Source organism: Plecotus auritus (assembly GCF_963455305.1).
Source record: "Plecotus auritus genome assembly, chromosome: 3".
Classification (NCBI taxonomy): domain Eukaryota; kingdom Metazoa; phylum Chordata; class Mammalia; order Chiroptera; family Vespertilionidae; genus Plecotus; species Plecotus auritus.
This window is the reverse complement of record NC_137772.1, coordinates 185,993,585-186,017,400: the sequence shown is the minus strand read 5'-3', so window position 1 is coordinate 186,017,400 and position 23,816 is coordinate 185,993,585. Positions and strand designations below refer to the sequence as shown.

The window sequence follows — 23,816 nt, the reverse complement described above, 5'->3', positions numbered from 1 at the left end:
TTTCCAGTAATAAATCTAGGTACCTTTCCCCAGCTCACACACATAGACCAAATGTAGTCTAGGGTGGCAGTCAGTTGAGAAATACTTCAATGTATTCAATCCTATTAACTCTTGCGCTTTTCCCAAACTGACCAAGAGATCAATAAATATTTGTTGAGTTAATTTTTACTTTATAATCTAAATAATACACAGATAGAACCTAGTTTTGAAATTAGCTTAAATGTACATAAACCATATTGTTATTACATATAGGATGCATTCTGTTACTCTATAAAAAGCATGCAAATGTTACCCTGAATCCAATATGCTGGTTAAAACTGAAAGACCTAGCTGTGAGAAGTGGAGGAGACAAGAGACCTGTAGCACAGCAATGCAAAGCATGATAACAATAATATGAGTTTTGCATGCATAGGTAGTTAGAAATATTAGCAAATCAGAGGGAGTGTTTGTATTATTCCAATACCAATATAATCTAGTTTTATTATTAACACTAGAGGCCTGGTGCATGAAATTTGTGCATGGGCACCCTCTCCAATCTGGGATCCCTTGAGGGATGTCTGACCCACCAGGATCGGGCCTAAACGGGCAGTCGGACATCCCTCTCACAATCCAGGACTGCTGGCTCCCAACTGCTTGCCTGTTTGCCTTCCTGATTGCCCCTAACTGCTTCTGCCTGCCAGCCTGATCACCCCCTAACCACTCTACTGCCAGCCTGATCAACACCTAACTGCTCCCTGGCCGGCCCAATTGCCCCTAACTGCCCTCCCCTGCCGGCCTGGTCACACCTAACTGCCCTATCCTGCCAGTCTGGTGGCCCCTAAATGCCCTCCCCTGCTGGCCTGGTCACCCCTAAATGCCCTCCCCTGCAAGCCTGGCATCCCCAACTGCCCTCCCCTGCAGGCCTGGTCCCCCACAATGGCCCTCCCCTGCAGGCCTGGTCCCCCTCAACTGCCCTCCCCTGTAGGCCTGATCACCCCAACTGCCCTCCCCTGCAGGCCTAGTCCCCCCAAGCTACCCTTCCCTGCAGGCCTGGTCCCCCCACAACTGCTCTCCCCTGCAGGCCTGGTCCCCCCACAACTGCTCTCCCCTGTAGGCCTGGTCACCCCCAACTGCTCACAACTGCCCTCCCCTGCCAGCCATCTTGTGGCGGTCATCTTGTGCCTTGGTGTGATGGCCAATTTGCATATTACTCTTTTATTAGATAGGACTAGACGCCTAATGCACGAGAATCATGCAAGAGTACTCCTTACTTCTCCCAGCTGCTGGCACCAGCTTCCCTCTAGCACTTGGGACCTTGGTTTCCCTCTGACACCTGAGACCCGGGCTTCCCTTCAGCTGCTGGCAGGCACCCAGGACCCAGGCTTCCCTCACAGCCCCAGCTTCATCCAGAAGGTTGTCCAGAAGGATGTCCAGAAGGACGTCCTGTCTAATGAGCTTATTGCATTTTTATTATTATAGATAACACAGCTCAAAATCCAGGGAAGCATTGCTATACCATCAGATTCCAGCTGATTATTATATACATTTAAGTTTCTTTTCTCTTTCTTGTTAATATTCAGAGGAATATCTACTTTAACTGCATAACTGTATAAAGGAGCATAATATTCTAATTTCTTCAAAATTATTACTTTATTATTTCATTTGTACCAATATTTACTGATCAATTCCATGCATCTACATTTTATATAATGTAGCTACTTCTCTATGTTCATAAAAATTACATTAATTCTATGTGCTTTAATAATTCCACACATATTAAAAGGTAATATACATTGCCTTTTAAATAAACTGGTGTTGTTTGTTGGTCTCTTTGCTCACTTGCTAGTTAGCAGTTTTAATGACTCCTATATGTTCTTTTAAAAAGATCTTTTACATACATTTATTTTTTCACATAGCAAAGCAGTATAACACACTCCTTGACAGTGAGAATTGTGAGGATCTATACTGTGTTTATATTCTGGCTGACCATTTACTAATGTCTCTATGCCTCAGTATCCTACTCTATAAAATAGACATAATAAATAATACCTACATATTATGTTGTTGGGAGAACTAAATAAGGTAATATATGCAAAGCACTTAGAACAGAGGCTTGGAACATGCTTAGTGTCTAAGAAATATATTCCTCTCTTCTCCTCCCTACTTCCCTGAAGTTAAAAGAATATTACTATATACTCAAAATGTGTCACTTACTACTAGATGCCAGTACTGGAGATAAACTACAATTATCTGAATAAAATAATATATTTCTTTTCTAAAACTACTTTACACTCATGGTCAATATAAATGTTTATTTTGAGTGAGTGTCATTATAAAACCTGGCCTGGGCGGCATTGCTCAGTGGTTGAGCATAGACCAAAAGGTCCTGGTTCAATTTCCAATCAGGGCACATCCCTGGGTTGTGGCGGGATCCCCCATTGCAGGAGGCAGCCCATCAATGACTCTCTCTCTCATCATTGATGTTTCTATCTTTCTCTCCCTCTCCCTTCCTCTCTGAAATTAATAAAAATATAAATAAATAAATATTAAAATCTGAATGTGTCTTATACACCAACTTTATCTTATATGTTAACTAGTATCTCTATATAAAAAACCTAAATGACGGGAACGACCAGTTGCTATGACATGCACTGACCACCAGGGGCCAGACGCTCAATGCAGGAACTGCCCCCTGTGGTCAGTACGCTCCGACAGCCAACCTCCCCCAGTCGGCCAACTTCCCGCCTTCCCTCCTCTGGCCCCCGGGCTGGGACAGGGAACCAGGGGTGGGTGGCAGCTTATGTGGCCCCTTTCCCAGGGGGGCCAAGGGCCGGCTCCTTCCTCCGGCCAGTGGCCAACCTCCTGTACCCCGTCCCTCCCCCCAGCTGGCAGGCTCCGATCGGCCTGCCGCCCATTCAATGCGGTGACAGCACGGCAGCGAGGGAAGGAGGGGGGCGGGAAAGGGAAACCGCGCAGTGGCGGGGCACCAATGACAGCGGAGTCAGCATCAGGTGTCATTCCTTCTGCGCCTGGCCCAGTGACAGTCACCTCCTCTCTGGCCCAGCCCTGATTGGCCTGGCCCCAATCGGCCCTGATCGCCCGCCAGGCCTAGGGACCCCACCAGGAGTTAATTTCTTGATCAGAGTGATGATTTGCTTCCATTAATTCCTTCTACCTTGTGTTCATTATACTGATTCTAAACAGTCACACTAAGCCAGTAAGAGCAAGAGAGAATAAGTTACACAAAATGTCTTGCTTTTACAATATTTTAAACAAGAAAAAAAATATTGGTGAGGAAAGTTTGTATTGCCTTTTAAATTTTATTGTTGACATTATCTACTACTATTTTATTACTGGCACTCCTTGCTAATATTGCTGACTTACTTTGTATTTTTAATTAATTCATACTAATCAGATCAACTATAAAAGATCAAGATGTGACTTTGTTATATTATGGCAATAATTCTTAATAATCAAAAAAGATGCTTCTTTACTTTAATAATGACTCCTGCTATCTTAATGGTTGTTAGCACATGTATATATTGTTTGGGGAATAATACAACCTTAACATGAAATAATTGGATTCAATATTTTAGTAGAAAAAACATGTCACATTTTACCATTACTATAAGGTTTGTTTTCAAGTAAGAATTTTCTTTCTAATGATTAGATTCGTCTACAAATCAAAATGCTAATTCTACATTCAAGAGATTCAGAAAAAATTCTACACCCAGACATCAATAGTTATATTATAAATACAATTTCAAAATTATTTTCTAAAGCTTAATTTATTTATTTTCACCCAGCATAATTGTTAATTTTCAAAATATTTTTTGTTTGCTTAGAGTCCAAATAAAGGCAGTTAAACAAGGCAGTTGAATGAAATTTAAGCTTTCAACAATGAGTACATGGTCATTGATCTAAATTAACCAATTTTTATAGTTTCTTTTTTTGTTATATATTTTTATTGTTTAAAGTATTACAAATACTAGTACATATGTTAAATTAACCAATTTTTTAAAAAATTATCCACAACATATATATTTAACACTTTTAAACTATATATTAATAGATTTTAAAATAAAACTATATAATCCAAAAATATAACAAATTTACAGAAAATATTTAAGGAGGCATATCACTTTTGTAGAATATTAATACTCATTAGTAAATAAATGAGAAATGTAACATGCTAACAGAAAATAAGTAAATATTCTCACTATATAAACATGATGAGACAATCAATAGGCCAAACAACTAGAAAACTTACTAAATACTATGAAACATTATAGCATTATTAAATAATAATATTAAATATAACAACTATGAAACAATATCATTATTAAATACTAAGTCCTGAGTAAGGGCCAGTTTTACATATAAATAATCCTACCTAATATAACTTAATAAGTGCTGAAGATACTATCATCAAACATATCTCAGGCAACATACCTCGGGCCGGTGGCCAACCTCCCGTACCCCGTCCTTTCCCCCGGCTGGCAGGCTGCGATCGGCCCTATCTCTGTCTCAAAGTCTAAGAGAGATCTACAAGGTCCTACTGAAAATGCAAATGGAAACATAACCCACTAATAGAGTATCAGTCATCAATTCTTTAGCTTGAATACAGCTTATAAGGCTAGTTCTCATCATCTAATAAGGGTCAAACAGCATGCTACATAGAAAAAGTTACTATTGAAAAGTCATCAGAGGATACTAGGCAGTGAGATAATGCTCTCAGTAACAATTTAATAGAAATCTGAACAATGTGAGGGAGAGAACCAGGTGAATATTGGGGATAAAAGCATTCAAGGTAGGAGAAAAAGCAAGAACAAATGCCCAGAGATAAGAATATACTTGGGGTGTTCAAGAAAAAGTAGGAGAGACAATGGGTCTAGTGGAGAATGAGCAAAAAAGAGAATGGAAGGAGAGGAGGGAACCGAGGGCCCATGATAGACCATGAATTCCATTGTAGGTGTAGAGGAAAGATTGGAGAGTTTGAACTAGGAAGTGACATGTGCTCCCCCCCTTCGTTTTAAGATGATGATTTTGGTAATCTTCCATTAAAGTTCTAAGTGCTGAAGTTCCCCAAGGCTCTTTCCTCCCCTCTTCTCCATTTATAATTTTATTCGATAACTTTATTAAGTTCAATTTTATAGGCTGATGGTTCCCAAATCTATATCTCTAATCTCCAGACATGGCCTCATCAGTATCTCTAGTTGGATTCTATTGGAATCTCAAACAATATAAATCTGCCCTAACCACTGATTTCACTATGCTTACTTCCATCATCTTAATCACTTCCTTCCCAATGGACCACACTGCAAAAAAAAAAACAAACTGTATCACCATTTATCCAGGTGCTCTCACCATTAACCTAGTAGTCATTCTTACTTCTCTTATCTCCACACCTGCTATTTAATTCATCAGAAAACACAACAAAATATATTCCAAATCTGATCCTTTCTTACCACTAAAAGGGCTGTACTCACCTCGTGTGCACCTAGCCAACCTGCAGCAGTCTCTGTTGGTTCCCAATTACGGGAGTTCCCTGGGTGAAATCGGAAACTGCCCCCTAACACAAAAGGCAAGAAGAGACCAAAGAAAGAGGCAGACCACTCCAGCTTGGTAGTGACGGTTTTAATAAGCCAGGGAAGTTACACTCCAGACTTGTCTTGGGGAGCCGAAAAACAAGTTGATTGCTACCTCCATCCTCCAAAATCTCAAAAGTTTATATAAAGGCCTTAATGGGGTTCAGTCATGTATTCAGTCCAAACAGTTTAACAACACATTACTCTCTCAAGAATGTGTTCTTGAAATGGCTCCAGCTATGGGCAGAACAAACATTTTAAGGACAGGGGAGGGGGGGGAAGGAGCCTCTGATTGCCTGGGTCCAACTTGTGGGCCAATCAGCAATCACATCCTCTCAGACCTCCACCAATAGTCTCCTTAACTCCAGTCTTGCTTGCTTACCCCATTCTCCACTTTACCTTCCAGTCATTATTTAAATCCTATCTAATAAAAGAGTAATATGCAAATTGACCATATCTCTGCTATACCCACAAGCCACGCCCAACAGCCAATCAAGAGCGAGTATGCAAATTAACCCAACCAAGATGGCTGCGGCCACGGAGCTGCAGCAAGCAGGAGGCTTGGGTTTCCCTGGCAATGGAGGAAGCCAAGCTTCCCTGCCGCCCTGGCCAGCCCAGGCCTACACCCAGGCTACAAAGTTTCAATTATAGAAGATAAATAAATCCCAACAAAAATGGCAGCAGCCACGGAGTGAGCAGGAGGCTTGGCTCCGCTCAAGGCTACGAAGATTCAATTATAAAAGATAAATAAATCCCAGATACCAGGGCCTCCGCTTGGGTCACCAGGGGGCGTGGCTGGCCTGAAAACCACCACAGGCCCCTCGCCCAGGCTGCCCCACACCCCAAGGGAACACCCACCCTGATACGGGATACCCTTCAGGGCAAACCAGCTGGCCCCCACCCATGCACCAGGCCTCTATCCTATCTAATAAAAGAGTAATATGCAGATTGACCATCACTCCAACACACAAGATGGCTGCCCCCATGTGGTCAAAGATGGGTGCCCCCATGTGGACACAAGATGGCCGGCAGGGAAGGGCAGTTGGGAGGGACCAGGCCTGCAAGGTAGGGCAGTTGGGGGCGATCAAGCCTGCAGGGGAGGGCAGTTAGGGGTGACCAGGCCGGCAGAAGAGGGAAGTTGGGGGCAACCGGGCCTGCAGGGAAGGGCAGTTGGGGGAGACTAGGCCTGCAGGGGAGGACAGTTAGGGGTGACCAGGCCAGCAGGGGAGGGCAGTTAGGGGCAATCAGGCTGGCAGAGGAGCAGTTAGGCATCAATCAGGCTGGCAGGGGAGTGGTTAGGGGGTGATCAGGCTGGCAGGCAGAAGCAGTTAGGGCAATCAGGAAGGCAAACAGGCAAGCAGTTGGGATCCAGCAGTCCTGGACTGTGAGAGGGATGTCCGACTGCCCGTTTAGGCCTGATCCTACCTGGATCAGGCCTAAACGGGCAGTCGGACATCCCTCGAGGGGTCCCAGATTGGAGAGGGTGCAGGCTGGGCTGAGGGACACCCCCCCCCCATGCACAAATTTCATGCACCGGGCCTCTAGTGTATACATAAGATCCCATCCTCCTCCAGTGAAATCCATGAAAAAAAAAAAAAATACCAAACTTGTTTTTTAACCATGGCCTACAAATTTCCACATCATCAGAATCCTGTGTACCTTTCCAGACTATTTTATTTGACTCTCTTCATCATTCACAATACTCTATGGACGGAGGCTATCTTTCTGTCACACCAATATTCCAAACTTTTTCCTGAATCAAGGTCTTTGCACTGCTGTTCCTTCTGCCTGGAATGCTTTTCCCCTCGATTTTCAATAGTTTCCTCCTTCTCTTTAATATGTACCCAGGGTGAGAATGGTACAGAATCATGCTGCCTGGTTGAGAGAAACCTAAGCTTCTAGTTAATGGCTTTCATCAGTCACTTTCTCTTAGTATCACTATCTTATTAATATAAGTGCTATGAAAAGGAAGTTATATTAACCATTAATTTACATTTATTTCTATTGAATAAATCTGCCCACTCCAGCTATCCAGTTCTAAAAATATAAGCTATTTTAGAACATGGGCATGTTTGTCTTATTGATTGCTATATTCCTCAGCACTAGAATGCTGTCTAGAATATATGGATAGTTTGCCTGATTGTATGATTATACATTGGAATTCAGTGCAGTGATTTATGATTTAAGTGTTCTTTTATTCTAATGAAAGAAACTTGCTCCACTTATAAATCTCTTCCTATGAGAAAATGCAGTTCATGACCCAAGCAATTAACTTTCAAATAAAATTTTCAAATATAACTGATCTACATGTGAAGGTTTGTATAGATAACATTTAGAAAATATAGTAAAAAGCATATCCACCTCAACTGAAGGTTGTTGTTTTGTGGCCAAAATAATCCAGTGAGCCATAAACACGTTTAAAACAAAAATTTTAGTGGGTACCTTCAGAGGTCAACCAAATGGATACATGCATTTTGAATTGCCCCAGGGGTCTGAAAATTTAGTGCACCAAGTACAGTTTCACTGTCATCTAATTCAGAACACCAAGCAGAATCTTAGATACACCAATTATGGGCCTGTTATTAAACTTTTCATTAATAATTTGGCTGATGCAATTATGCAAATGAAAGTATGCCATGTAGTTCTGCTAATGACATTAAGATGAGTGGGTTCAACAGCAACTTAGAGAACAAAGCTGCTGAACAAAATGTCAGATTTTATTCACAGTATATAACACTTTGGGGGGGATAATATTTTAGTGAATAATTTGCTCAGAGAATCTTAAAATGGATAAATCCTCTAAAGGAATATGTCCCTGATTTTACAAGTCAGCCTGTATCATAATGTTTCTCTACTAAAAACTTCTGCATCATCAATAGTATCAATTAAATTTATACTGATCCTTTATCAACTTACCAAGTGTTCATTTACAATGTCAGAAATCTGAAGTACAGCTCTATATTTCCATTTTCCCTAGTAGTACCCAAAATTTAAGAATTTGACCCAAGATCTTTAAGTTCTAGAAACCAAATAAAGTCATTCTGAGAGGGATTTCTTTCAAAATTATCAGAAATGAGAAAGAAAAAGAAAACTATTTTATTATTGTTAAGGAGTCTCTCTTGCTATCAAATTCCTTTTGTAAAAGCTAAGTGCCTGCACTCCACATGCAGGCCCAGGCAGTTAGAAGTATTTCCTAAAAGGCTTCACTTTTTATTTCACTTTGCAAAATTGGCAGGTAGACAGCCACACTTTTAAAGAACTGTATTCTCAGGAAATAGACTTAGCTTGTTTATTGGTTCCTCTGATCTTCCAAATGCTTCCTGAGTCATTTGAGTTGAATGAGTTCTATGCTCTTATACCTAAAATCTGTACTCAGATGTGTTCAAATAAGGAAGGACTTTAGATGTTAATTTCTAAAATATTCTTGGAGCAACCCAAAAATACATTTCTTTCCTCTTTTGACATGATTCATCCATGTATAAACTCAGACTCCTATCAACTAATTTGTATGGCTTACTAAATACATTTAAGAAAAATAACAGAGAATAATGTACAGAAAACATTGAAATATAAGGTAATATTATCCACAGGAACTATAGGAGGCTATGTAACATTTCAGGACAAAGGTGATGAGAATCTGAACTAAGGCAGTAACAGCAAGAAGGTATAGAAGAAAGAAGAGAAACAAGTTTTTGTAAGAATGAATAGAATCTGTTGCCTCACTGTGTGTGAGACAAAAACAGGTTAAGGAAGACTGACCCTGAAATACAGGGGAAGGAAGATGTTAAGAGTTAGTGCTCAGTTTCCATTCAGGCAAGGAAATGGAATAAGATTCATAAAGAAATGATAACTGAACAAGAATAAGAAACATGACTTCCAAAAAGATGACTTTCTGTAATTGACTCAGGGCTGTCAGAAATTTCCAAAATCTCCCCTGGGTGGGACCACCACAGTTCTCTAAAGGCTGCACTCCAGCCTTCGGTGGGATGACCCAGACGTAATTTTCCAGAGTCCCTGACTTTGATAGAGGTGTATTTATTTATTTATTTTTTACATATTTTTTATTGACTTCAGAGAGGAAGGAAGAGGGAGAGATAGAAACATTAATGATGAGAGAGAATCACTGATTGACTGCCGTCTGCACACCCCCTTTTGGGGATCAAGCCCGCAACCCAGTCTTGTGCCCTTGCTGGGAATTGAACCTGGGACCCTTCAGTCCACAGGCCGACACTCTATCCATTGAGCCATACGGCTAGGGCAGATAGAGGTGGATTTATTTTGTTTTCAGTCAAACACAATTTGGTTCTCAGTTCCTTTTGAAAGATCCCTAGATGTTATGGTGTTCAATGTGTTATGGTGTTCAATGAGCCAATATTGCCTGTGTCGTTGATTATTTATTTTTATTCTTGGTTGTTCAAGAGCTAGATGTATCATTTTTAAAGGAATCATTTCAGAAATTTGAAATATGTTTGTCATAATAAAGGCCAGAGAAACTGTGTGGGTCAATAGCATCCATACTCACTACTATGAATGACTAAATGAATAAACAAGCAGACCAACAAGCAAATGAACAAATAAGGGGTTGATGATGCATCCAAGTTTCTACCTAACAGCTTTATTTTCTAAATGAAAAAGGTTAAGGAAAACAGACCCTGAAACACAAGGGGAGGGGAATGTTAAAGAACTGTACTTGAGAATTCCACTACACAATTCCACCAAGTATTACTATGTTGACAGTAATTCTCAGGATGGATAGATAATATAGGCAGAGGAGCAAAACTGGGATGGAAACGATTATACATTTTATATATGTATGGGTTTTAATCTTCTACAAAATATCTAACGGGAAATATTTAACAAGCAGTTGGAATTTGGCTTTGCTGAGGTTACAGGGGGATAGACACTTGGGAGTCATCAGGATACATCATGGAAACGGTTGTGATCTCACAAGAAGAGCTTGTATAGGAAGATGAGATAAAAATTTAAAATAAAGTCATAAGAAACACTAGTCGTAAAAGATAGGAGAATAAGGAGAAACTAAAACATGATAGATAATGAGTAAGCAGAGAAATAGGAAAAGCAAGAGAGATATTTTTATGGAAGGCAAAGGAGTATTTCAAATAAAGTAAAGAATGAATAGAGGCCTCTAGATTTTGATGTAACCTATGTCAGATAGTTTAAGCAGAAATGGAAACCAGAATGCAGTAAAGTAAGTTGGAGAATGAAAAAGATCTGCTAGAAACCCAGGCTGTTCTGTAAAGAAGGATGCTGATGAGAACATAGTAAAGGAGATATCATGTGGATAAAGCAGTCAGGAATGTTTACCGTGAGAAAGACATAAAATTTTTCTTATGGGAATAAAAAAGCTATTTTACAAAACATATATATTTGAAAAGATATGTACGTTCATGACTTCTACAAGACATAACTCACCATCAACAAAACAAAAACAACTTACTGAATGGGAGAAGACACTCCCCAATGATACATATAATGAGTTAAAATTCAAAATATACTAGAGGCCCAATGCACAAAATTCGTACAAGGGGCTCGGCCCTCACAGCCACCACGCTTGCCTCGGTCCTCGCAGCCCCGGCTTTATCCTGAAGGTCGTCTGGAAGGACATCCAGAAGGTCATTTGGCTGTCCAGTCTAATTAGTATATTACGTTTTTATTATTATTATAGATAAGTAACTCATATAACTTAACACCAAAAAAAAAATCCCTAATAATCAAATTAAAAAATGGGCAGAGGACCTGGATAGACATTTCCCCCAAGAGGACATACAGATGACCAACAGACATTTTCAAAGATACTCAAGATCACTAATCATTAGAGAAATACAAATAAAAATCACAAGATATCACCTCATACTTGTCAAAATGGCTATCATCAATAAAGCAATAAAAAACAAGTGTTGGTGAGGATGTAGAGAAAAGAGAACTCTCATGCACTGTTAGTGGGATTGTAAACTGGTACATCCACTATAGAAAACAGTATGAAGGTTTCTCAAAAATTAAAAACAGAATTACCATATGACCCAGCAATTCTACTTCTGGGTATTTATCTAAAGAAATTCAAAACACTAATTTGAAAAGATATATACACCTCTATGTTCACTGCAGCATTTCTTACAACTAGAAGTCCAGTGCACGAAATCCATGCATGGGGAGGGGGGCCTTCACACTCTCCAATCCATGACCCCTCAGGGGATGTCCGACTGCTGGTTTAGGCCCGCACTTTTAACAGATGACAGCTCCATTGTTCTTTCTTTTCATACTTAAACCCATTGGAATTAGTAGGTATTCAAAGTGTGTATACATTTTGGGGGGATACCCTGTATATCTCTAGTCAGTGGTGAAAGGAAACAATGGTAGGTTTGGAACCCCCAGACAGGGAACCTTGCTCACTCCCTACATTTCTCCCACTCTGCTTTCCACCTTCGCGGGCAGCAGAAGAATCAATGTTTTCTCTCATTAACTCGGAAAAACACGTCCTGTCACCCGCTGCCTGACAGGAGTGCGCTAGGCCCCGAGTGAGTGAGGCTCAGTCAAGACAGCCTTTCTCATGGGTGCCAGCACCCCAAGTGCACATTCCTCCTCTGCAGTCGCCCTGACTCTCCCACCGTTTCACTGAGAGGATGGACTGCCTCACTTCCTCTGGGTTCCCAACCTCAAACGCTGACCGAAGGCACCTCAACGAGGGCCACCCTGCGCCCACCAGGTGAGTCTGTCTGCACCTGCTCCCGCCTCAGCACCTGCATTAGCCCCACAGAGGTGATCTGGCTGCTGCACTGGCCTCCGCGGGAACAGGGCATCACCACTCCACCCTCTCACTGTCATCTCACAGCCACCTGCCCCAAGCACCCAGACACGCTCCAAAGGACATGAGCGTGCTGGAGGGGACGTGCGCACATCGTGTGGGGGACACAGGCACACGGGGGTTGACGGAAATGCGGCGGAGGGGCGGGGGGAATGTGAATGCACCATGGTCCGGGACTGTTGCACGCGCTTGTGGGTGACAGTGTGCTGGAAGACATTCGCACATGATGGGGGGGAGAGGATGTGCACACCGGAGGCCTGCACCTGTGCAGATCCGCAAACACGTGCGCAGATCCGCAAACCCAAAGGACATCAATCTGGCTCACCACTGTGGCTGTCCCTGCAATTGCGCACCTTCTGGGCCAGGAGGCGGGACTGGCGCAGCTGATCCTCAGCGCTGATGGCCCACAGGCACTGCTTCAGCATGGCCCGCAGGCTCTGCTTGGCACCACTCACAGCTGCCGCAGCCACGTGGGAAGTACAGGCCACCCTCCGCCAGGCCCCACCTCCTCCGCCCCCGTCCCCGATGCTGCAAGTCCCCACCCACCCGCACCTGCTGCGCACGCAGCCTGCTGATCGGTGGTTACTATGACAGTGTCCTGACCACTTTGCATATTACCCTATTATTAGTATAGATAGCCAAGATACAAAAGCAACCTAAGTGTCCATCAATAAATGAATCGATAAAGAAGCTGTGGTGCATACATACAATGGCATATTACTCAGCTAAAGAGAGAATGTAATCTTGCCATTTGTGGCAACATGGATGGACCTATATAATATTATGATAAGTGAAATGAATCAGACAGAAAAAGACAAATATCTTATATCAGTTATATGTGGAATCTAAAATACAACATAAATGAACAAACAAAACAGAAACAAACTCCTAGATACAGAGAACAGGTTGATAATCACGATATGGGGGCTGGGGGTAGGAGAATTGGTAGAAAAGGTGAAAGGGATTAAGAAGTACAAATTGGCCCTAGCCAGTTTGGCTCAGTGGATAGAGCATCGGCCTGTGGACCAAAGGGTCTCAGGTTCAATTCTGGTCAAGGGCAAGTCCCTTGGTTGCAGGCTCCTCCCCAGCCCTGGCTCTGGAAGGGGCGCATGCAGGAAGCAACCAATCGATATGTTTCTCTCACATCGATGTTTCTCTCTGTCTTTCCCTCTCTCTTCCACACTCCCTAAAAGTCAATGGAAAAATATCCTTGGGTGAGGATAACAACAACAAAAAAAAGAAGTACAAATTGCCAATTGTAAAAATAGTCACAGAAAAAAAAATCGTCACAGGGATATAAAGTACAACATAGGGAATATAGTTAATAAGACTAATAATTATGTATGGTGTCAGATGGGTACTGATTTATTGGGGTGATCACTTCATAAGGTATATAAATGTCTAATCACTATGTTGCACACCAGAAACTAATATACTACTTTATGTCAACTGCAATTGAAAAATAAATTTAAAAAAATAAAAGAATGAGTCAACTCAGAAAGAGACATCTCTTACATAATAATATTTAGACATTACTGACTATTGAAGAAAGATAGAATTAATCAGATATGAGGTACCTTTCTATTCCACTACTACTCTCTGCCCTGAACTCAAGGCAACTAAGCTGGTTAGGGCCGCATGTTACCACCTTCACACTCACCCTCAAAATATCCATCCCCATGGGAGTGTCCTTCACTGCCCAGCTATCATTCCCTCTGAAGATTAGTTTGAACACGAAATGCAGAAATTGCATCAGGGAGAATAGGCCCTTAAAAGTCTATGTCCACTCAGGGTTAAGGAGATCATTTTCCCTATATGCGCAATGATAAACAGAGAAATGTGATCTTCAGAGAGAAACAGAAGCTCGGAGAAAAATCAGTACAAAGAATATGTGGCCTGAAAGGGATCAAAAAGGGAAGAGAAAGGAGAGAGAGAGAGAGAGAGAGAGAGAGAGAGAGAGAGAGAGAGAGAGAGAGAGAGAGAGAGAGAGAGAGAGAGAGAGAGAATAGCTGTCTCAGTCCCAATCCACTGTGCCTGTTTCTACTGCAGTTTATTCCCATAAAAGCACGTTACACATCACATGAAATGCTCCTAAATCCCTTTAATAAACCACCTGCATGTGAGCTAAGTGAATGCAGTTTCTTTCCTAGCAACTCAGTAATCTTGCCTAAGAAACATGGCTCCTTTTCTGATCCTTCCAATGAAATTTAGAAAACTTCCTATACAAAGCTATGGATATTTTACGTAAATGTCCAGCTACATGCTATCAATCTTATCATGAGAAGAAGGAAGGTGACATGGCAAATGCATTGAATTTTACCTATGGAAAAGGATGAGCTTATTACAGCACTTTTTTCAATCTGTGGAAAAGTCACTAAAACAGACGGTTCTTTGAATCTTTCTTCAAATGTTTCTGTTCTATGCTTCATAACAAAAATAAATATAAATATTCCTTTCATGAAAGAAAGGAGCAGTAAATTATTATTTTTACCACCATACCCAGGCTCCCAGTTTCCCCAAATCAGTCTCTGAGCTTGGGGTCACCCCTTATGTCACCTCAATTCTCTAAAAGAAAACATTCCTCCTCTCCAGACTGCACTAGAAATCATATATATCAGATAACACATGTAATTGTATCTCATATATATCTGAGCCTAGGAAATAGCCTACAACAATGGGAAAGTGGAAAATCTGACCCTCCTGAGCCTCTGGGCATGGACAGTGGTCCAGCTGGCCTCTCAGCCCTGGTGCAGCTGCCAGTTCTCTCTCTGTACTCAGATTTCACGTGGCACCGGGTTAAGTCCCTTTCAGGATGCTCTTTTCACCCCCCTTCAGCACTTCCTCCTAGGTCTGGCCTAATTCCAATCACATAAGTCAATAACCAAGCTGATGTGGGTCAGCAATGACTAACCAGAGAACCCCACTCTCATCCCTCCCTTCCCATCTCTGCCTCTTTATCTGCCTCCCTCTGACACCCTGAACCTGTAAATTCCCCAGGTGAGCAGAGCAGCTCTTAACAATAGAGGAATGGAAAGATCAGGACAAAAGAGATTGTAAGTGACTTGAGGACAGACTCTATGTCTGTGTTGCTCATATTATACCCTCAGAAACTGGCCTGGGAGACAGCATGAGGATGTACTTAGAAAATATCGTTGAACAAATGAACTACAAGGACAGCAGGATAGTAAATCACTCTGCCTGCACCCAAGTACATACTTCCTATTCTCTCAGAAGTGAGGCTTCCCAAAAAGACACAGACTCACTATTTCATCACTCTAAACCTCATCCAACTCCAAACATTACAGGAAACTGACATCATTTCTTTAAAAAATAAAAAGTAAATGAGACCAATCCATTTCGCATACTGAGGTATCTTTCTGTAAAAAGCTCTTCTACATGTTATTCTAGGGTACTTTAAAATGTCATTTATTTTCTATGACAATTCTTACAAGAAGGTTATAGGCATGTAAGTTTAATATTAATAAATCAATGTAAATATCTATCATAAATCATGATATTATGGCTTATGTTATTAAATCATCATAAAAAACATAAAATATGAACTTACATGTTTGGACAAGTTGGGACTCTTTGAATCAACATCGTACCTAAAAGATTAAAATGGGAAACTCAAATTATTTCCATAACACACAACTAGAGAAAAATACCAGCATTTTTTTAAAAACATAAATCATATAGAAAGCATTCAAAATTATATCAGTAAGGAGAAAAAAATTTACTTTTACAATCTCAGTAGGAGTCCTAATATTTCAGTCATCAATTCTGCTGCTTGAAAAGACAAGTTTAAAACTTCTCTTTCCTGCGAAGCAATTAGTGTTCCAATTCTATTCAAAATTCCCACAAAACTGCAATTCCTCTTCCCTGGATCATTAAAAAAAAGAGAGAGAGGCTGGTAACAGGCTGCCATTTATTTTTTGGGGTTTTTGTTTGTTTTTTGTTTTATTTTGTTTTTTTATATATTTTTATAGATTCGGAGAGGGAGAGAGAGATAGAAACATCAAGATGAGAGAGAATCATTACCGGCTGCCCCCTGCATACCCACTACTAGGGATCAAGCCTGCAACCTGGGCATGTGCCCTTGACAGAAATCGAACCCAGGACCCTTCACTCCACAGTCCGATGCTCTATCCACTGAGCCAACCCAGCTAGGGCACAGGCTGTCATTTGCATGCATTTTAATTCTTATTTAATATCTTAAATGCCGCTGTTAACTGGGAAAGTTGGCTAAAGTAAGTAGACATTATTTTTCCCCAATCACAGAACTTGGAGAAAACATGTATGTTATAGTAAGAAAAATGTGTTTCTATAGGATTACTATATGTCCTGTTTTAGACTAGTTGGTAACTGAAATAAATGATTTCTTGAAGAGATACTAGGAAGACATCATTCACTACCACTTCGGCCCTTCTTTTTAAAGAATTTGTAGAAATGGTAAAATCACTGACAGTAGAAACAACCAGAATTTGCCAACTTCTTGAATAGGAAAATATTTCTACTCATTCCAGTCTTTCTTCCAAATCATATTCCTTGCACATCCCTTATGCATAGCTTCCTACAAAAAATTAACTGCCTTTTTTTAAGGTTAATTAAAGTCTTCCCTCTCACAAAGCAAGAATGTTTTCACAAAGAAACAAAGCATCTCAATCAATGAAAGGGCAAGAATTGGAGTTCACAGAGTGCACTGATGCTGGACAGAGGCGCACTTAACCCCTAGTCGAGACTGTTTACCACAGACTGGCTTCAGAATTACGTGATGCAAATACCAGCCTCAGAAGAATTACACATTACTCTCCTCCCAAACAGGGTGTTCTGGGCACCCTCAAGAGCGGTAACCTAGGATTTGACATCAGCATCTACTGACAACCTGCCGATGTTAGCACAAAAAATACTTCTTACTCAAGAAATTGTTCTTATTCAAGACTTTCTTTTTTTAAGGCTAAGACTGAAATCAGCAACTGTAGTAACACCAAAGGTGAAACATAACTGCACTGGCTCCTTCCCAAGACGCAGTCCTTGAAACTGGGTTTCTGTAAAGGCTTTAGTATGGACTGCGGAGACACTACATGGTGTGTTCTGTTACAGGAAGCAAAAAGAAAAGAGTTTAGGTTTTCATTACAAAGATTTACCTTCAAATACAACCCTCTTCCATTGTCTTCAGCAAAGCTTTTTAAATGCTATCATCTCAAAAATGGGTAATTTATAGCATATCTCTAAAGGCTTCAGATAAGTTGAATTATAATGCATTCGAAATGACATTGATTTTTCTATCAATGGAATTTTCCTTCGAACATTTCTAAAAGTATCAAGACTAACTGTGGTCCTCACCCTCACAAGTCAGAACATTACCACTACATTTTAACTGTTACAGAGTGTGTGTGCGGTTGGGGGGGGGGGGTGGGGAGGGACGGTTATGAATGCCATATTCTGCTTAAGAGAGAATACATTGCAAAGCAGGAAGCTCAGTAGTTTACCCTGAGGACTGTGCACCCCGCTGTGCCTAAATTTACTAAGGGGAATTTTGTAAACAAGTTCATCTAGCTCCAGAAATCCTATTATTAGAGTACCTGATTGGCAGTACCTGGTTTGGATGGATCCTAAGGGCTATTTTCTACAACACTGTAGCAGATGTCGACTGCAATGATTCCTGTATTCTGAAATTCCTACTAAGGTCCAAAGCTGAAAAAAAAAGAAGCTAAGTATCCCCATGCTTAGCTTGGAGCTGCCAACGGATGAGTCAGACGCTTCTCCACAAAGCTTGCTCATAAAGTGACAGCCTATTCCCTGCCTCTTGGGAGGGGAGGAGGCAGTTATTTCACTGCCCAAAGCCAAGGGAAGGGAAGCTCCAAAATCTGGGCTGCTTCTGAGAAGGGGAGGACAGCATCTGGCTGCCTGGTCAGCTATAGACAGAACCTCCTGCAGGGAAAAGAATGTCAGTTCAGGCCCAGAAATGCCTGCTGAGAGCTGAGGAACAAGGAACAATGGTCTATTTAGTCCCTCCTCCAAGATGAGGAAGACAAGCAGGGTGCTTAACACAGGTCCCTGGAGGCTGTCTACATTTTTCAGAAGGTAGGAGAGCCACAACTTTGCCTCCCCACTCCCCTACCTTTCTGCTCTTCCACCTCCCCTCTCTCCTACAAGTAGCTGAGAGGATAGCTCCAATGGAGAAGAGAGGTCATGAATTAAGTTTGAGATGAAGGTTTTAAAGTGAAGGGTGCATAATGATTCCCAAAGTGAGATGGTTCTGATAAAAAAAAAAAAAAAGTCACTCAAAAGTCATGAATTTAGATTATTAAATAAGGGAGCCCTTAACCAATAGGAAAAACTGGAATTGACAGAGTTGGGACAGTTATTGGAAAACTTAAAACAATTTTTTTTGGTATTGGTGTAACAAGAAGCTTTCACTTTTTCAATGCCTATATTATTTAAAGTTTATAATAAATATGTATAACTTCTAAATGGGAGAAAACAATACAGATAAATGAGAAAGAAGAAAGAGAAAGGGAAATAAAGAGAAAAAACAAAGAATCATGAAATAGTAGCTGGTTTTCAGATAAAGTTAAGTCTAAAATAGAGGGAAAAATTAAGGGGGTGCCATGCTGATGTAAGAAAAAAGGAAGATGGATTTTAAAAATTACTCTGAAGGCCCTGAACAATGGGAAAATCAAATTGCATTCGACCTGATTTATATGTTTTTAAATAACAACACTATATGCAATCTCCATGATAAACATGGTCAGGAAATCATGACATTCCACTATGTGTTTTATTTTATTTTTTCTCATGAGCCTCATTTTTATTATTCTAAAGGGGGTTACAAGGAAATAAAAACCAAATGGGGCATAAAATTTTTATTTGATAAATATAATGAATACTTAGAACTCCTACAAGTCTTGAAGGAAAGGAGCCGGTATAAAATACTGTGTTTTGAAACAAGCACTGCAGGTTATTTTACTGGACACATTTTAGAAAAAAATGAGAAACACTACTAACAGTAGAGACCTTTTTATTACACAGAGAGGCAAACTATGACTTTTCCAAATAAAACTTAAAGTCTTTATAAATTGTGTGACAGCATAGTATACCTCATTGTTTTCAGCTATCTATACTAATAAAAGCCTAGGTGGCCCTTGCACTCTCACGTCATCACAAGATGGCCACACCCATGTCATCACAAGATGGTCGCCACCACATCATCACAAGATGGACGCCACAAGATGGCCACCCCCACGATGTCACAAGATGACTGGCAGGGGAGGGCAGTTGTGGACGACCAGGCCTGCAGTGGAGGGCAGTTGGGGGAGACCAGGCTGGCAGGGAGGGCAGTTGGGGGTGACCAGGCCAGCAGGGGAGGGCAGTTGGGGGCGATCAGGCCTACAGGGGAGGGCAGTTGGGGGCAATTAGGCTGGCAGGGGAGGGCAGTTGGGGGCAATCGGGCTGGCAGGGGAGGGCAGTTGGGGCAATCAGGCTGGCAGCGGAGGGCAGTTGGAGTGATCGGGCCGGCAGGGGAGGGCAATTGGGGGTGATTGGGCCTGCAGGGGAGGGCAGTTGGGGGCAATCAGGCTGGCAGGGGAGCGATTAGGGGGTGATCAGGCTGGCAGGCAGAAGTGGTTAGGGGCAATCAGTCAGGCAGGCAGGTGAGTGTTTAGGAGCCAGCAGTCCCGGATTGTGAGAAGGATGTCCGACTGCCGGTTTAAGCCAGATCCCTGTGGGACCGGGCCTAAATGGGCAGTCGGACATCCCCTGAGGGGTCCCAGATTGGAGAGGGTGCAGGCTAGACTGAGGGACATCCCCTCCACTGCATAAATTTTGTGCACCAGGCCTCTAGTTTAAAATCACATTAATCTTTTTAAATACTTGTGATGTTCATAAACTCTCTTTAATTATTTCAATATTTTAAGCACATATTATAATATGGTATACTTTTCCTTCTCAATAGATTTCCTTAACAAAATCCAGGACGTTCAACAATCACCACAGTTTATCTCTGTGGAACAAAAACTCAATAATAATATCTTATAAGCAGACTGACCCCAGATTCTCTGTGAATAGGGAGTTGATGTTAACAATAGTATTTTAATATGGCTGATAGAGTATCAAAAATCACAAGAATATTGAAAATACCAAAATTATCAAGCATCCCAGGCCTTGGAAATATGAGGCCATGACATGATAAAAAAGAAACCACAGTTAGGCAGGGATGCATATACTATATAAAGAGGCAGCTAAGAGAAACTTAAAGATCTGAAAGACATCCCCCATGGAATAGATGAGATCACTGTGGAGTATAGGCAGAACTTGCAAGATTAAGGCATAGGACAGTGTGAAAGAATGTCCATATACACTGCGCAGCATTCTGCGTGGTTAAATTGTTCACTTACTATTTCAACAAACATATAAACAAAAACCTGTAAAATGCAAAGCAGTATGATGGCAATGCTCAGCTTACATGCTAAATAAAATTAATCTGGTTTCCTGGCAATATAACCTAGTATTCAGTGCAACCATAGGACCCAGCCTTAGGTTATTAAAATTACCTTTAAATATTAATTCTTTTAAATGCAAATTTTAGTAGAACTTACAAGTCAAAACGAAGATTCTCTCTTTCTTCAAAAAAGTAGTCCAGAATAAATTTTCTTACAAAATCCGGATTGAGTGTATTATCAATTACTTCAGTCCTTCCAAACTGTTGAGGGAGAGAGAGGTTAAATCAAGCCTTGCATTACTTTTATAGTATAATACTTAGAATTAACATAGTTCCTTGAAAATATAAACAACAAATGTCCAAGTGATTTGATAAAATAAAGCCCTTCAGAAAGTTTTCAGAGATTAAATCATTCCCTCTTATTTATGGAAATCAGAAAATGAGCACCAAGTTCATTCAAATTACTAGAAAAGCAGCTTCTGAAAATTCATATAAAAGGCTGTAATACTTTTTCCCCTTTGCTCCCTATCTGAACACCAAATCCCTTTCTAATCAAAGAAAGTTATTTCTATCTTAATTTTAAATTCATCAGATATATTTTGCCTAACCTAGTGCATAATTCATCCAAGCAACATGTATTCTTACACTCGGAGGAGTCAAAGTATTCATAATCAAGCAGTCCTCTACACCAGTGGTCACCAACCTTCGGATCTCACAGAGATGACGGGGCTCAGACCAGGCTGATGAGCAGTAGTTGGGGGAGAGAAGTGATTGGATTCTTATACTTGGAGGTAGAGCCAACAGGATGTAGGTGTGAGAGAGGAGGTGAGAATAGAGCCAATATGTGGGCACTAGCCTGGAGAACTCTAGTGGTCCACGGACCACCGGCTGGCAACCACTGTTCTACACAATACAGTGATTAGCCATGTTTTGGGGAGAAATTTTTTTATTCTCTATTATACACTTCAATCACTTGGTTTTTGTTTTGTTTTCATTCTTATGGTACCTAGACAGCCAACACAGAACCTATGATTCTTACACATTTTAAACTAGTACACTGCATTTTTATTCAGAAAAAAATAAGTTTCTCCAACTTAGGGGAAGTGAAACCAAGAAATAAAACTCCACATCTAGTCTTCCTTCCCTTCCTTTCAATGTGAAGGAAGGCCACCAGGCACCGCCTCCTAAGATCAAGCAGTAATATAAATTTTATTTCTCCTTTTTGTATTAGGCTCACATTCTTACCCTCCTATTGTCATGGAATTCTAATGAGGGAATTTGAACCTCTGGTTCTGAACAGCATTATGCATGCTGTCTTATCAGAGAACCAACTTTTATTCAAGTTCAAAGAAAAACTATCCTTTTAATAGGAATAAAAGAACTCTGCTAATCCACTAAAAAGTGAAGGTCATGAGCTTACATAAATTTTGATAATGAAATGATGGTACAAAATACCAATGACAAAGGATTTACTATGGCTATTGCTAATTATCCAAATAAGAACTAGTTTGCAGAGACTTATGCACTGGACAAGGTTTTAAATCATGGACAAATATCATATAGACCAGTGGTCGGCAAACTGCGGCTCGCGAGCCACATGCGGCTCTTTGACCCCTTGAGTATGGCTCTTCCACAAAATACCATGGTCTGGGCGAGTCTATTTTGAAGAAGTGGTGTTAGAAGAAGTTTAAGTTTAAAAAATTTGGCTCTCAAAAGAAATTTCAATCATTGTACTGTTGATATTTGGTGCTCTTGACTAATGAGTTTGCCGACCACTAGACAAACCATAAGCAAGGCAACTAATTCAACATTTCCAAAATATTGAGCATTTACTCTGAACAATAATAATGATGACAGCCACTACTGATTGAGTACTTACTTGGTTCTAAACACTTTTCACAACCCTGAATAGTGAGTAATATTTTCCCACTTTAAAGATTACAGAATTCAAGCAGAGGGTCCCAGCCTAAGTCACTGTGGCTACTAAATCTACATTGTCTCTAGGTCTAAAGAGAACATGCTACCTGAAAAGCTTCCACAATGAGCTTATCCATGGTTCCCACTTTCAGGGAATGGGAACAAGAACGTGTACCTAACAGCTCCAGGCAGGCAGTACAAAGGTCAAGGGGTGTGAATCTGAACCAGAGAGATCCTGAGCCCTCCCAGCGTTCCTACTGCCAGAGGGTAAAATGGATTCCAGGCCAAAGCATCAAATGGGCAAATACTAGTACACAATAGTCTCGAAGAGACACTCAGCCAGTATTCATATTCCCCGGCGCCCAAATCCTTCTTGTGGATTTCAACCCACGCCCACACTCAGCGGTAAGAAGATAATGTACAGTTCCCAAGGGTAAACCCCATTGAATTGCAAGCCCTCGATTCCCAAGGGCCACTGAACCATTACAACATCCACAAGCCTGTTTCTTAGGGAACATTGGCTTGTCAGCAATATGGGTATTCTACTATCTCAAGTGAAGATTAATATGTAGCGATTAAATTTTTAGCTAATCTCCTATAAATTATTAACATCTATTACCATATGCTTCTCTCACATAGCCCTAAAATTGCTTTTGATGATATCACCAATAAATAACCTTCATATTGCAAAATCCAGTGGTCACTTTTGGGGCCTCCTCCCACTAGACTGCTCAGCAGCATCTGACACAGCTGTCCACTCCTTCCTTTCTGAAGCCAGCTTTTCTGGCTTTTTGACAGCACACTACCCTGTTTCTCCCCTCTTAGATTCTCAGTGAAATCTCTCCTTGTCAAAGCACAGTTCTTGGACCTCTTCATCTCTCTTTCTGCTCTCTTCAGTTAGGTTATTTTATCTGCTCCATTGACTTTACATCCCATCTACATGATGATAACTTCCAAATGTGTATCATTAGCCCAGACTCAACCAGAGTATAGAATTATGCATACAACTAATTGTCTTCTCAACTTACACATTCAGCTATCTTACAGGCCCTTCAGAATTATCATC

At 40.9% G+C, this 23,816-nt stretch overlaps 1 protein-coding gene across 1 annotated transcript in view; it reads right to left on the bottom strand.

The window, feature by feature from the left end:
- Positions 1-23,816, bottom strand: part of CPNE8 (copine 8) — a 197,285-nt gene that overhangs the window by 123,129 nt on the left and 50,340 nt on the right. Inside the window, exons 4-5 of the mRNA XM_080658963.1 lie at positions 20,991-21,094; positions 15,959-15,998 (exon numbers count right to left, since the gene is read on the bottom strand). Of these exons, the coding sequence (XP_080515089.1) occupies positions 15,959-15,998; positions 20,991-21,094 (144 nt within the window). The remainder of the gene's footprint in view (positions 1-15,958; positions 15,999-20,990; positions 21,095-23,816) is intronic.